General features: G+C 45.7%; 1 protein-coding gene across 1 annotated transcript in view; it reads left to right on the top strand.

The window, feature by feature from the left end:
* rnaseh2a (ribonuclease H2, subunit A) overlaps window positions 1-13,742 on the top strand; it is a 29,948-nt gene extending 16,206 nt beyond the window's left edge. Inside the window, exons 7-8 of the mRNA XM_085971730.1 lie at window positions 4,863-4,986; window positions 12,799-13,742. Coding sequence (XP_085827856.1) covers window positions 4,863-4,986; window positions 12,799-12,934 — 260 coding nt within the window. The 3' untranslated portion in view covers window positions 12,935-13,742. The remainder of the gene's footprint in view (window positions 1-4,862; window positions 4,987-12,798) is intronic.
* The last annotated feature ends 1,859 nt before the right edge of the window (window positions 13,743-15,601 follow it).

A 15,601-nucleotide genomic window follows, 5' to 3' on the forward strand; every position in this document is an offset into this window, starting at 1 on the left:
GAGAGACTGGGGGAGAGAGAGAGAGACTGGGGGAGAGAGAGAGAGACTTGGGGGGGGGGGAGAGAGAGACTGGGGGGGAGAGAGAGAGAAAGAGAGACTGGGGGAGAGAGAGAGAGAGAGACTGGGGGAGAGAGAGAGAGAGACTGGGGGGGGAGAGAGGGGGAGAGAGAGAGAGAGACTGGGGGGAGAGAGAGAGAGACTGGGGGAGAGAGAGAGAGACTTGGGGAGAGAGAGAGACTGGGGGGGAGGGGGAGAGAGAGAGAGAGAGACTTGGGGGGGGGAGAGAGAGAGACTGGGGGAGAGATAGAGAGACTGGGGAGAGAGAGAGAGACTGGGGGGGAGAGAGAGACGGGGGGGGAGAGAGAGAGAGACGGGGGGAGAGAGAGAGAGAGACGGGGGAGAGAGAGAGATAGAGAGACTGGGGGGGGGAGAGAGAGAGAGACTGGGGGAGAGAGAGAGACGGGGGGGAGAGAGAGAGAGAGAGAGACGGGGGGAGAGAGAGAGAGAGACTGGGGAGAGAGAGTGATAGAGAGACTGGGGGGGAGAGAGAGAGACTGGGGGGAGAGAGAGAGACGGGGGGGAGAGAGAGAGAGAGAGACGGGGGGAGAGAGAGAGAGAGACGGGGGGAGAGAGAGAGAGAGAGACGGGGGGGAGAGAGAGAGAGAGAGAGAGAGACGGGGGGGAGAGAGAGAGAGACTGGGGGGAGAGAGAGAGAGAGATAGAGAGACTGGGGGAGAGAGAGAGGGACGGGGGGAGAGATAGAGAGACTGGGGGGAGAGAGAGAGGGACTGGGGGAGCGAGAGAGAGAGACTGGGGAGAGAGATAGAGAGACTGGGGGGAGAGAGAGAGGACTGGGGTAGCGAGAGAGACGCGGGAGAGAGAGAGACTGGGGGGAGAGAGAGAGAGACTGGGGGAGCGAGAGAGAGACTGGGGAGCGAGAGAGAGACTGGGGGAACGAGAGAGAGAGACTGGGGGAGCGAGAGAGAGACTGGGGAACGAGAGAGAGAGACTGGGGGGAGAGAGACGGGGAGACTTGGGGGGAGAGGGAGAGAGAGTGAATGCAGGAGAGAGAGAGAGATGGGGGGAGAACTGCAAGTGAGAGAGAGACGTTTAGGAAAAGAACCAAAAAAGGGGAAAAACACAAACCATTTTATTTTGCCCTTCGTTCTTCGGTCCTAACAAGTCCCGGGAATAATGTAAATATCGATTTGCTCTTAAACGTTTAGTGGAGTGTTAATAGAAACACGAGTATGTAATGATGTATAAAAATTGCAGGAAGCTTCTTTAGAAGAAACCACTATTTGTTTATTGAGAAAGACACAGAAAATACTTGATTAAACTGTATAAATGTTTGAAATAGGAGATTAAAAACTCAGAGTACAATGAAGTTTGTTTCCCACTATTTAATTGCGAAGTACCTGAAGTAATTCCACACTTTTCGTGATAAGAGCAGGGATTAATATTGTGGAGAATGTTTGAGAGAAAAATATTAGAAGCGAAATTTGTAAATTAACATCTTTACGTCAACATATTAGTAAACATTTCCAAGTCAGTCTGATCGGTTCCCCTGGCCAGGAAGAAAAATGAATGGTTATTTCTGTTAAACCATAGCTTTCCCTGCTTTTTGTTTTTAATTCGGTGATGCAAATTGTGTTTGTGTTTATCTGCACTTGTGAATAAGTGCTGCCTTTCTGACGTGTTACATGGGGGGGTGCTGGTTCAAGATGACGACGTTTATTAATGGAAGTGATTGAAGTTGGAAATACGGATACCCGTTTTTGTTCAATTCTTTTTAATACTGTGAACTAAAGAACTACAGCACTTTATATTTGTTGGTTGTCTGGTTGCCTTGTGATTAATATTCGAACTACTTCTGTGGACGTCCGGCACGTCCACACCAGAGGAAAGCCGCTGCTCCTGCTGCTTGTGCAGCCACTGCTATAGTGACGTGAGGGATGGGCTAATGTGTTGAATCTTTAAAATTAATACTAATTGCATGAACAGATGTGCCTCTTTCAGCTCACCTTGGGCTTTTGGATTGTTTGTCGATGCATAACCCTGTAACTGAGTGACGTTTCTGAAGTGTTAATGCATTATTATGCAGTTCTTTTATATCCCAGTCATTTCTGACAAGTAATTTTTTATTAAAGAGAGCTTGTACATGACAAGCTAAAAGCTTTTAATTAACTCTACCGTAAACAAACTTGCAGAATTGGCATGTAAATGACAAATGAATTTCAATATAGATAAATGTGAGGTGGTGCATATTGGCAGGAGGAATGAAGAGGCGATCTTCTCCTTGGAAAATAAAGAGTGTAAATGGGGTAGAGTTGCAAAGGAACCTCGGGGTATAGATTCACAAATCATTAAAAGTAGCAACGCAGGTTAAAAAAGCCATAAAAGAGCAAATAATGAACTGGGGCTCATTTCGAGAGGAATAGAATTCAAAAGCAGAGAAGTTATGTTAAACTTGTATCGAACCGTGTCTGATTGTCTCATGATTTGAGACGGTGGGGTGGCAACATGGCATTACTGTATATATGCTTTTAAGTGGTTGCTGTCGTCGTTGTAAAAGTAGTTGTTTTAAAATTTGCTCACGGACGAAAAGGTCGCGCCCAAAGGAGTTCGTGGCCCGCTCAGTACAAAAAAAAATGAGAGGGAACATTGGTGGTGAGCCGCCTTGTACAACGGAGTGTCTCGCTGGGCCATTTCAGGGGGCAGTTAAGAGTCAACCACTTTGCTGTGGGTCTGGAGTCACATATCGGCCAGACCGGGTAAGGATGGTAGGTTACAACAATCGGTAGTTTCATGGTCACCATTACTGATAACTAGCTTTTTCCTTTCAGATTTATTTAATTAACGGAATTTAAATGAACTGAAATTAAATTCCTCAGCTGCCGAGGTGGGATTTGAACTCGAGTCTCGGATCTTTGGTCCCGGCCTCGGATTGCTCGTCCAGTAACATGACCACTACGCTACCGTACCTCTGTATGGTGCTTAGAAAGTCATACTCCCGTTTCTCATGAATGTTGACTAGCTTTTAAGTGTTGTCTTTGGTGCTGAACATGAGAGAAACTTTGAATCGAGCACGTGTCGAGCTAAAAGTATTGCTCTGTTACTAAGGGAGGGGTAAACCATGAGGATTTCTATCCAAGGCCACTCTGCAGTATACACAGTCTGAACGTGAGGTGGGTGTTGGACATGTTGGAGATTATGGTCTCACACCAGTGCCGGAGTTCAAGCTGTGCCCTGTGAATGTTAGTTCTCTTATTGGTGATGTAGCTGTAAATGGTGTGCAGTACGTAGAGAATAAGGTATAGATCCCACCTACACCACTCTTGGTGATGTAGCTGTAAATGGTGTACAGTACGTAGAGAATAAGGTATAGATCCCACCTACACCACTCTTGGTGATGTAGCTGTAAATGGTGTACAGTACGTAGAGAATAAGGTATAGATCCCACCTACACCACTCTTGGTGATGTAGCAGTAAATGGTGTACAGTACGTAGAGAATAAGGTATAGATCCCACCTACACCACTCTTGGTGATGTAGCTGTAAATGGTGTACAGTACGTAGAGAATAAGGTATAGATCCCACCTACACCACTCTTGGTGATGTAGCAGTAAATGGTGTACAGTACGTAGAGAATAAGGTATAGATCCCACCTACACCACTCTTGGTGATGTAGCTGTAAATGGTGTACAGTACGTAGAGAATAAGGTATAGCTCCCACCCACACCACTCTTGCTTTATTCCTCTTTTCTCTGTGTCTGCAGCTATGTCTGCTTATTTCACAGAATCCCCACAGTGCAGATAGAGGCCATTTCGGCCCATCGAGCCTGCACCGACACATATCCCACCCTATCCCCGTAACCCCACGTATTTAATCCCCTAACACTAAGGGTCAATTTATCATAGCCAAATCAACCTAACCCGCACATCTTTGGACTGTGGGAGGAAACCGGAGCACCCGGAGGAAACCCACGCAAACACGGGGAGAATGTGCAAACTCCACACAGACAGTCACCCGAGGCCGGATTTGAACCCGGGTCCCTAGCGCTGTGAGGCAACAGTGCTAACCACTATGCCACCGTGCTCAACATTGAGTCAGATTGAGGTGTTGTCAGAGTAATGGGATGTGGGCTTGTATCTGGGATTCTCCAAACCATCAGAACGGATGATCTTCGCCTTGCTAAGAAATTGAATAAAGTGGAAAATTGAATCCTGAGTTTCTAGGAATCCCTTGAATTTCAAATATCGATGCACAAGGAAAGTTCCATGTCGGATTTATTGCCCTCTATTCAAAGTTTGCGGGATTTTCAGAAAGCGTGAATGTTTTAATTAAACTACAGTTTAAGAACAAATGGTTAATTTACTTATATCTAACACACAGCAAGAAATAACTGTTGGGTTTAGTTTAATTGCTGGGTTTTCCTGATGTAACCTATCTGGAGATTGGATGTTGTGCTTTACAAAATGAGTTCTTTTTGATATAACAACAGAAAATGCTGGAAATACTTAGCAGGCCAGGCAGCGTCTGTGGAGAGAGAAACAGAGTTCTTTTTGATGGTTACCTTGTAATATGTTTAGGGTGTGCAGTTCCTCTCCACCCACCTCCCCAGGGCATGTTGCTGTCCAAATGATGTGATCGGCTATCTGAGAAACTTAAAACATTAAACTTGGGGGGCGGGGGGGGAAATGAAGTAAGATCAGCGCCATAAACTGAGGCTGCATCAATCAACACCCTTACATAATGGGGATTTACATCGGAGCGCTCTGGCGTGTTTTCAGAGTTGCTGTGTTTTTGACAGCGTTTTCGAGGATTTATTTGTTTCTTTTTGTATTTTTTTTTTCTTGCAGACCCTAAGACAAAGGAATGGATGGAGAAGCAAATGGACCCTGTTTTTGGCTATCCGCAGTTTGTGCGCTTTAGTTGGAGCACAGCCCAGACTATTCTGGATAGTCGGGCAGTACCTGTGCGCTGGTATGTAATGAATGACATGATTAACTAGCCCACAAGTTACAGAGCTCAATTTAAAAGAAAAGAAAGACTTGCATTTATATAGCGCCTTTCATGACCACCGGACATCCTTAAGCACTTTACAGCCAATGAAGTACTTTTGACGTGCAGTCACTGTTGTAATGTAGGAAACGCAGCAGCCAATTTGCGGACAGCAAGCTCCCACAAACAGCACTGTGATAGCGATCAGATAATCTGTTTTTGTTATGTTGATTGAGGGATAAGTATTGGCCCAGGACACCGGGAATAACTCCCCTACTCTTCTCCGAAATAGTGCCGAGGGCTCTTCTGCGTCCACCTGAGAGCGCAGTCGGGGCCTCGGTTTAACGTCTCATCCAAAAGACGGCACCTCCGACACTGCAGCGCTCCCTCAGCACTGCACTGGGAGTGTCAGCCTAGATTATATGCTCCAACCTCTGGCGTGGGACTCGAACCCACAGCCTTCTGACTCCGAGGCGAGAGGAGGGAGATTTGCCGCTCGTGTAGTGAATCTTATCATCGGTAACACTTTTTAAAAATAAGTCTTGCTGTTGGTAACCCCTATTAGAAGTTGACTTTTAGCAGTTTCCTCCCCTTTTCCTGTCATGTGAATGTACTGCCTCTTGCTGGAACGTGGCTCCCCAGGTGGCCATTCTTAATGTGCCAGCCTAGACAGTGTCGGGCTGAACCACTGCCATATCCAGTTCTGGTCACACTTTGTGTACACAGGTGTGTGCTTTCCAGCAGGGGACCACTGCATAGCCTTTCTGAGGGGGAACCTTGGCTTTCCTCTTTAGCCCAGGATCACTGAGACCAATTGTAACACCTCCGAGTTATGGGGATCGGGCAGGAAAGTGGAGTTGAGGTTGAAGATCAGCCATGATCTTATTGAATGGCGGAGCGGGCTCGAGGGGCGGGATGGCCGACTCCTGCTCCTAATTCTTATGTAACTTTGGGACACTGAGTTTCAGCAGGCTATTCGCTTTGAAAAGCATCACATCCTGTTCTCATCTGATGTCCACACCCATACTTTCTGGTAAGGGTCACTCAGTGGAATCGGGAGTGAGAACCCTAGCGGATTTCCCTCCCCTGCACTCAAGCCCAGGAGTGCGAAGGCCAATTGTGGTATCCCAAATGTTGCTCTGGCTGATATCAGCTCATTGGGAACAGACTAAATGTGGGACCTTCTTGTCTTTTGTCTCAGTGTCACATTGCATTGCATTTGCCCACTTAAACCATTAAGGGAGCTAATGATATTTGTGCAATGGAAATATAAATGATTTTTATTCTCACTCTGTGCAATGATTGCAGAATTTCAGCAGATGGCTCTGCTGCTCTGGGATCGGGATCAGGATCTGCAGTCGAGCAGTGTGGCACATAATGATCATTATGATATCAAGTACAGCCAATCAAATGGTATAGGTAAACCTTGGTAGGAGAGACTGTGGAATTTAGAAGTTGTGGAACTGCTGTTTATTTGCCATTAATTTTAGAAAGAGAAAGAAATGCTTGCAGTTGTGTAGCAGCCAATCCTGTCGTTGAAACCCCCCCATAAGTGTTTCATACAAAGGATTGCTTTTGGAGTCGAGTGATTCTTGTGTAGGCAAGAATTCCAGTTGCTTAAGCAATATAGAAACATAGAAGAAAGGAGCAGGAGTAGGCCATTCGGCCCTTCGAGCCTGCTCCGCCATTCAATGCGATCATGGCTGATCATCCAAATTCAGTACCCTGTCCCTGCCTTCTCCCCATACCCCTTGATCCCTTTAGCCTTAAGAAATATATCTAACTCCTTCTTGAATATATTTAATGAATTGGCCTCTACTGCCTTCTGTGGTAGAGAATTCCACAGGTTCACCACTCTCTGGGTGAAGAAATTCCTCCTCATCTCTGTCCTAAATGGCCTACCCCTTATCCTTAGACTGTGACCCCTGGTTCTGGACTCCCCGACCATGGTTGTATATGTCTAAGGAACTGGTGTAGACGTCCCACTGTCCTTAAAGTATTGTCCCGGGATCTTTAATGTCCGCCTGACCAGGCAGATAGGACAGCGCTTGATCTCACCTGAAGGAAGCCAACTCCGTTAATGCAGTGCTCCGTCATTACTGCCCTGCAACATTGGCCTAGATTATGTGCTCAAGTCCTGCTTTTTGAAGTGATTCGACGCCCAAATTAAAGAAGTTGCCCCTGTTTCTGGAGTTCAGCCCCACATTCCCAGTTGTTAACCACGTGCAGCTGACTGCTGGAGTTCCTAGTCCAGCACTGTATTCGCCGTTCCAGGAGCACAGCTGCCGCTGTTGCTACTTTTGTGTAATGCATTCTGTAAAGGATGGCATCGCTGCTTTCTGTCAGCTGTGTCAAGAAAACTACAGCTGGGATTTTCTGGGATGATATTGTTTGAATTGTAATGATGTTACAATGTTAAAAAAAGGGTAAAAGAAAGACTTGCATTTCTATAGCGCCTTTCACGACCACCAGACATCCCAAAGCGCTTTACAGCCAATGAAGTACTTTTTGAAGTGCAGTCACTGTTGTAATGTAGGAAACGCAGCAGCCAATTTGCACACAGCAAGCTCCCACAAACAGCAATGTGATAATGACCAGATAATCTGTTTTAGTGATGTTGATTGAGGGATAAATATTGGCCCAGGACACTGGGGAGAACTCCCCCTGCTCGTCTTCAAATTAGTGCCTTGGGATCTTTTACATCCACCTGAGAGAGCAGACGGGGCCTCGGTTTAATGTCTCATCTGAAAGACGGCACCTCCGACAGTGCAGCACTCCCTCAGCGCTGCACTGGGAGCGTCAGCCTAGATTTTTGTGCTCAAGTCTCTGGAGTGGGACTTGAACCCACGACCTTCTGACTCAGAGGCGAGAGTGCTACTCACTGAGCCAGGGGAGGGGAGGGAGGAATGTTATAAGCTGAGTTTCTGAACAAAACGTGGTACAAAACACTGGAGAAGGGAATTTCATTTGTGGGTAATGTATTGAAATCTATTCATTAAAGCTATTTTTTTTAATGGGCTTGAGCTCCCTTGAACTGTCCAGAAGCAGGAGTCTGTGTGAGCAATCTGTGGATTTGACCAGTGTCTTCATGCTGCCGGCAGGCTGATGGATGAGCTGTTGTCACAATTTCCACCTTGCCCTGCATTAAATGGAGCCCTTTGGCTGATGGGGTTACTAAGTAATCCGCATTGATTTTATTTCTTTTATTGTGCCTCCTTTCCCAGCTCCTAACCGGCGGTTTGTTTTTTCGCCTGGCAGGAGTGAACACTCAGAAGAGAAAGCTGCTGTCACCTCAACCTTCACAGCAGTGACTCTTGTTGCTGCTTGTTTGTAATGTGAAAAGAAATTGAAGCCTTGTATCGCGTAACCCATGCAGCGACATTTCTGTAGCAAATCCCAGTAATCCTCCCCAGGTGGAGCAGGCGGCTGTTTCTTAACTGATTGTTGAGTTTGCCCTGCCCAGAAGTTCATTACACGTGTTGATCATTCAGGTCACCCCCCCCACCTAACCTTCTCCGCTCTAGTGGGGGGCAGGGGAAATAGGCCCTATCTGAAGTTCATCCTCACAACTGTAACTGTTCAGAAACAGACTATTTGGCCCATCAGGTCTGCCCCAGTATATTTCTCCACACAGCATCATAGAATAGTGCAGCACAGAAGGAGGCCATGCGGCCCGTTGAATGCGCCGGCTCTTTCGCAGAGCAATCCACTGAGTCCCACTCCCCCGCTCTTTCCCCCCAAAACTGAGTTCAGATTCTCAAAATGTCATGGTGGGATTTAAACTCGCTTATTAGTCCAGGCCTCAGTAATATAACCACTCCACTACCATACATGGCCCATTAGTTTAATCCCACTCTCCTTGCTCCCCATACACTCTTCAGTATTTCTCCTTTCCTCAACAACAACCGTAACACCATTTTAAAAGTATTTATGGACTCTGCTTCAGTAATGGTTTGTGGCAGAAAGGTCTGCCTTCTAACCACCCTGTGTGTAAGGGAATTTTTCTCACCTCCTGTTTTAATTCTTATCTTAAATGTGTACACTCTTGTTGCTGACGGTGGAAATAATTTATTATTTACCATATTCTTGGAGGCCACCTCTAAGCATCTCATCGCTAGTTGGGGCGGGGGAAAAGCCCCATCTTCTCCAATTTATCTTCAAACCTGTAACTGCTGATTCCTGGTAACAGTCTGGGTTGCACCTTTCCCATTGCTTTTATATCCTTCCTATCAATGGGGTGCCCAAAGTGTGCACAGTACTCCCAACATAACGAAGACTTGCATATTGCATATTAACTCCTTGTATTTAATGACCACTGTACAGGAAACTTTTTTAAATCCGGCACAGACGGGACCGACGTGGTGCCGGTTCATCAAAAATTCCGGATAACCGAAAGCTATAGTAAAAGATACGGAGAGCTGAGAGCTCCGTATAAAGCAACAAACCCTGTTGCTTAGCAACAAGTGTAGAACAATGGCCACAAGTTCCAAGCGTCTCTGTAGCTTAGCAACAGCTGCAGCCACACCCTTGCACAGCAACAGATGGAGGAAGGCAAATACAATATGAAGTAAAACCTACTCCTGAATTTTGCCGGTTAACCGAGATTTCCGGTTATTTAGGTGCCAGTAAATCGAAAGTTTCCTGTACATCTACAACAAGTTCCCCCTACTCCTGTACTCCCTTATAATCTTGCCATTTAAGATGCATTTCCTTTCCCTTTTCCTTGCATTCAAAATGTGTCATTTCACTTTACTGCACTAAACTGCATCTGCTACTTACCAGCCTGTGCTGCTAGCTTATATACATATACTCTTGCTGACATAAGAACACAAGAGCAGGAGTCGGCCCTTCAGCCCTTTGAGCCTGCTCCGCCATTCAGTTTCATGGCTAATCTCCTACCTCAACTCCACTTTCCCACACTATCTCCATATGCCTTGATTGCCTGAGTAGCGAAAAATCTATTGATCTGTATCTTGAATGTGTGTGTGATCATAATCCCCATCACAATTTACCATCTTCCCCAATATGGTGTCTGACGTAAGGAAACTACTAGGCACTTGGTCTCGGTGTTAAACAAAGCTTTAATCAACTGTTTTACAACATGGAGGTCTAGTTGTGTCCTTCACTAGTTCCTGTTAAAGAATGTCCTGCGCAAGCTGGGCCCGTGCCCGAGTATTTATACTCTCCCTGGACAGCGCCACCCGCAGGCCGCTCAGTATTATTTCATAAGTCTTTCTTTCATGAATGACTGATTCATGTCAGTGTCCTCAACATATTTCATCATTGTTTCTTCAAATTCATCATTGTTTCTTCAATTCCTGGGTACAGATCGTTTGAGTCTTTGCATATTTGGAATGATTTCAACGTAAAACCATGTCAGCTACCCAAATGAAAACATAGCTATTATTGTAGGAAACATTTTAATTAGTATGCACCAGCAGCAATAACCTGCTAGTACGTCAGCAAACCCAGAAGCCTGACAACCTCTGTTATCAGTTTGAAAATCTATGCTGTATATAAATTTAATAATGCAGATTCAGAATTGTGCAATATTGGGCTTTATAAAAATGAATGCCTATCTACAATGTTGATGATCACAGTTAAAATTCTACATCTACTACTTGTCACCATCGAAAAATCAAACTTAAGATGAGGGAGCACTGCCCTGTGGGAGCTGCCATCTTTCGAATGAGGTGCTAAACCGAGTCCCCTTCCGCTCTCCGAGGTGGACGTAAAAGATCCCGTGGCACTATTCGAAGAGGATTTCTCCCACTGTCCTGACCAATATTTACCAATCATCCAGTGCCACTAAAACAAATTATCTTGTCATTAATCTCATGTCTGTTTATGGGATCATGCTGTGCGCAACTTGGTTGCCACATTTCCCAATATTACAATAGTGACTGCACTTCAAAAGTACTTCATTGACTGAAGCTCTTTGGGACGGCTTGAGGTATTGAAAGGTGCTATATGAATGCAAGCTACAGGAAATTTTCTTTTATCCGGCACGGACGGTACCGACGTGGTGCCGGTTCATCGAAAATTCCGGATAACCGAAAGCTATAGTAAAAGATACGGAGCTGAGAGCTCCGTATAAAGCAACAAACCCTGTTGCTTAGCAACAGCTTCAGAACAATGGGCACAAGTTGCAAGTGTCTCTGTAGCTTAGCAACAGCTGCAGCCACACCCTTGCACAGCAACAAATGGAGTAAAAAAAAGTAATAAATTTACCTGAACCTACTCCTGAATTTTGCCGGTTAACCGACATTTCCGGTTATTTAGGGGCCGGTTAATCGAAAGTTTCCTGTATCTCTTTTTTTTCCAATTTGGACACCAGCCCCAATGAAGTATTAGGACATGAGTTTATGGATCTAAAATGTGGAAGTTTGCAGATAATTACTTAAAATCTACATCCCCTTTTCTTGAAAACTAGGGCTCCACAACTGTCCTGCATTACCACCGTATCTATTTAGGAGTTCCTTTAAACAAATTCTAATGCATACTCCCAACAATGGAGATGCATTGTTAGGGCAATTCATTAAAAAAAATGTGAACTTCAAAGGTGGCTCAGACGCAATTCTGCAAAACAAAAATACTGAAGCAAATGACTTGGGACTCGAGTACTGTGTGTGCTGCGCCTTCTCTAAGTTCTCCCTTGATTGCCAAATAGAGCTGTGATACGGGCCCGATGGTGACGCAGGAATTTGCCCTCCGCCTGGTTCAATTATGAAAAGATCCCAGGTGCACACTATTTCCACTCATGAAATACTAGGTGTCCTTCCTTTGCTAGTCTTGCATTAGCCTCGATATTGTTATTGATTTCTCTGCACTCCCATCTCCTTATTTTTCCATTTAGTTGGAGCTGGGTGTTGCATCATCCTTTTCAACCGCAGTCCAGCAGTTTTTTTTTCCCCCCCCCCCTTTGGATTTAGGGGTTTTATACTGCAGGCTTCGAGTGATGGTGAAGGACATGTCGCTGGCCCAGTGCCGAGAGCATCAAATGTTCAGACGTGGGCAAATCCAATATAAAATCAACAAGAGATTGTTTTGCTTGAGGTCGTGTAGTTTTTATTTTTAAAAAGTCTACCTGGCATAATTATCAGACACCTGAAAATATTCACAGAAATGATTTGCATGCCCCAATTTCTCCCCTCTGCTTCTGTACCTGCTGGGGGTATCATTCCTCTGCCTTCAGCACCCTGCAACACAAGGTCGCGGTGAGGGATGTTGGTGCTGAGGAATGGAGCTCTTCCAAGTTCAGGCACCAAGCAGCCCCAGGTCAGATTTAACACAGCCAGACAGGTAAATCTGCCTCAACAATATGCCTCAGTCCCAGTGTCAGATGAACACCCCCTTCTCCAGTGTAACATGTTCTCCATTTCCCACACCATCCTGTTGCCTCTGAGTCAGATTGCTAATTAAACTGGATTAGGGACAGTTTTGTGCTGTCGGCTCATGCCATCTAGGTACAGTACTGGATTGGGAGTGCCCAAACTCATTTCACACAGGGCACTTGCAGACCAAAGTAATTTTGATCCCATCATCAGCCAGTGCCTGATTTGAAAGGCCAGCGATTAACGCCCCGTGCCACCCTGTTCCCATTCTCCATCCGAGTGTTGGATAGGCCCGATCGTACCCCCGTCCAACATTCAAACCTTCCAACATCGCGATCAGAAGCAAAGAACTCTAAAAAAAAATTCTTCCCATTCTCTAGCCTGGGATGCTGATGCCAGCTGCAGTCCCAACGACTGCGCTTTCTGAAGTACATCTTTTGAACTTGCTTTATTTTCGTAGGGATGACGATGAGGATGGCAACAAAAAGGACACGCCTTCAGTGCTGTCCTACTTTCAAAGGAAGACCGAAGACCCAAAAGTTCAGCCGCACCGTTTCTTCACCGAGAGGAAGCTGGTCTCTCTTGTAAACCTATGAGCATACCCTTTTTGTTCCCCATGTATGTAGAGAAAATGCAAAACGATGTATGAAATACAATTGCTGTACAGAAGGGGAGAAAAAAAATGCCTTAAAATTGGTCGGGGTGGGTGGGGAGAGAGAGAGAGAATTCAGCTTTTCCAAGATGCAGTGTGTTGGGTAAGGCAGGTCAGTCAATGAGCAGTCTCTGCGTGTAGGAAGCCCTATTAATTCTGTATTGAATGTTTCATACAGATGTTGAACCCTGCACCGTTCACCAAGGACCCATTCCTTGTCCGTATCTGAAGTTTGCCATTAATAGTTTGGGTTGAGCTGCTCAGCCCGGCTGTGCATTGCTGCTTATCTGACTAGATTACTGGATATGTAGTTTTGCATTATCACAGAACCTGTTGTTAAACTTAATTTGTTTTAAAAAAAAAAGATTCAGCATTTCTCGAAGCCATCCTATGTGATCTCCCAGGAAGACTGATTGAAGACTTTCTCCTCAGCCTTGGCCAGTGCCTCAGTAACTGGGAGGTAGGATTTGGCTGGGAATAAATTCTCACTGTTTCTTTCAATGCCCCCCTCTCCCACCACCTTCCTTTCCTCCCTTTCGTGAGGTGCCTGGCTACCTTCATTTAATAAAACGGCTGAGATCGGGTGCAGGGAATCAGGAACTTGTCCCTACGCCCTGTGCTGCTCTATATTACAGTGCGTCGGAGCTCATCATTTGTATACAGAGCCCAGGGCTCGTGAAAATAATTTACTGCCGAATTTCTGATTGAATGTGGGGAAATTATACCAATAAACCATGGTCTGTTGGAACCTGCGGGCCGCCTTTGGAGAAATATCTTTGTCCTAAACTCCCCATTACCTCAGGCTTTGGTAAATCGAGTACGACAGCGAGCAGACTCCACAAGATTTTAGTTAATTAGTTGCTGTCCTGTCACAGTGCTGACAGATTTATCCTGGAGAAATGAGAGTTTGTGAGTGGCAATTTATAATACAACCCGAGATGTGTTACTTGAGTGAAATTTGAACCTTGAAGAAGAGCCTTTATAGCAACTTCTTGTTGTGGAATAAATCACTCAACTAACTACATTGTTTTCTCTCTATTGCGTATCTCCTGTTAATACACTTTTGTCAGCCGTATATGTAAATAGAAACAGCATGTTTACTGTCAACCACAGCCCATGATTAATGGTCTGCTGTGTACATGAATAATAATTCAGTGTTGGTTAACTATATCGTGCAGCAGCATCTATATTTTAGGCCTAGCGTGAAGGACCCTGTCAAGGTTGAAAAGGAACTGAGACTATGAGATAAATCAAGTGGCAGTGATCATTCTCTCAGCACCATACTGAAGTGTGAGCCAAGGTTAACTGCTGGAGTCCTGGCGTGGGGGTTTGAACCCACAGCTTTCTGCCTCACAGGACACTGAGGTTGCAGATCCTGCGGCTGAGGTGGTGAGTGGGTGAACTCGCAATCTGAGCCATGCGACGGTGGCCTGGCTCTGTCTTTCAAATCCCTCCATGGCCTCACCCCCTTCCCAATCTCTGACCTCCTCCAGCCCTGCAACCGTCCGAGCTCTCTGCACTCCTCTAATTCTAGCCTCTTGCGCAGCCCCTATGTTCATCGCCCCGCCATTGGCGGCCGTGCCTTCAGCTGTCTGGGCCCTAAGCTCTGGAATTCTCTCCCTAAACCTCTCTGCCTCTCTTTCTCCTTTAAGACGCTCCTTAAAACCTACCTCTCTCTTTCTCCTTTAAGACGCTCCTTAAAACCTCCCTCTGTCATTACATCTCCTTATGTGACTCGGTGCCAAATTTTGATAACACTCCTGTGAAGCGCCTTGGGATGTTTTACTACATTAAAGGCGCTAAATAAATGTTGTTTCCTGCTGATTGGTGATTTCCCCCAACCCTCCTTTGGCCAGCTACTTGGGCCACACTCAGCAGGTGATCATAGTGGCACCAGTACACCTCAATACTGTGCTGTGCTGTTCATTCGTATGTTAAAACACACCAGGGGATATTTTAACTTGGGGCGATAGTGTAAAATGGGCGATATCGAATTGGCTGCTCATACACCTTCCAGATTTTAGTTTCCATTGACCTCAATGTAAAGGAAAGTCGGGCGGGGAGTATAATGGGCGGCTAGTTCGATAGCGCCTGTTCAATAGCATCGCCTAAAGTTAAATGACCTCCCAAGTGTGTTTAAACAAAGATTTGGAGAATTGAGGGTAAAAATGATGAAGCTCTCGTCTCCACTGTTGAAGCAAGTAAGCAGAGGGCACACCAGGCACAATAAAGAGTTTTTTAAGCAATACTCCCGTTAAACTGCACGGCTGCGCACCGGCTTTACATTGGTAATAACCGCGCACGTGCGAAAAATTGAATGGGCCACTCAGCCAGTTAAAGGGCCCAAGCACCGCCCCCCAAAAATAATGATTGGGAACATTGTAAGTATAATTAATGTCAAATTAATTTATTTTTAAAATTCCTGGAACACACTGGGGGCTATTTTAACCCTGCTCGCTCAGCAGAAACCCGGCGGGCGGGCAGTTAAAATCACCCCTGGCTCTTACCCGTCCAAAAGCCGCCATGATCACAACATCTGCAGTTTGAACCTGCTCTCCTGAGCCAGGTAGCAAGGACAAGCGCCCGGAGCCAACGGGGTCCTTCTTTACAT

Source organism: Somniosus microcephalus, chromosome 31 (assembly GCF_052327205.1).
Source record: "Somniosus microcephalus isolate GS21.2 chromosome 31, FLI_Smic_1.0, whole genome shotgun sequence".
Taxonomy (NCBI): domain Eukaryota; kingdom Metazoa; phylum Chordata; class Chondrichthyes; order Squaliformes; family Somniosidae; genus Somniosus; species Somniosus microcephalus.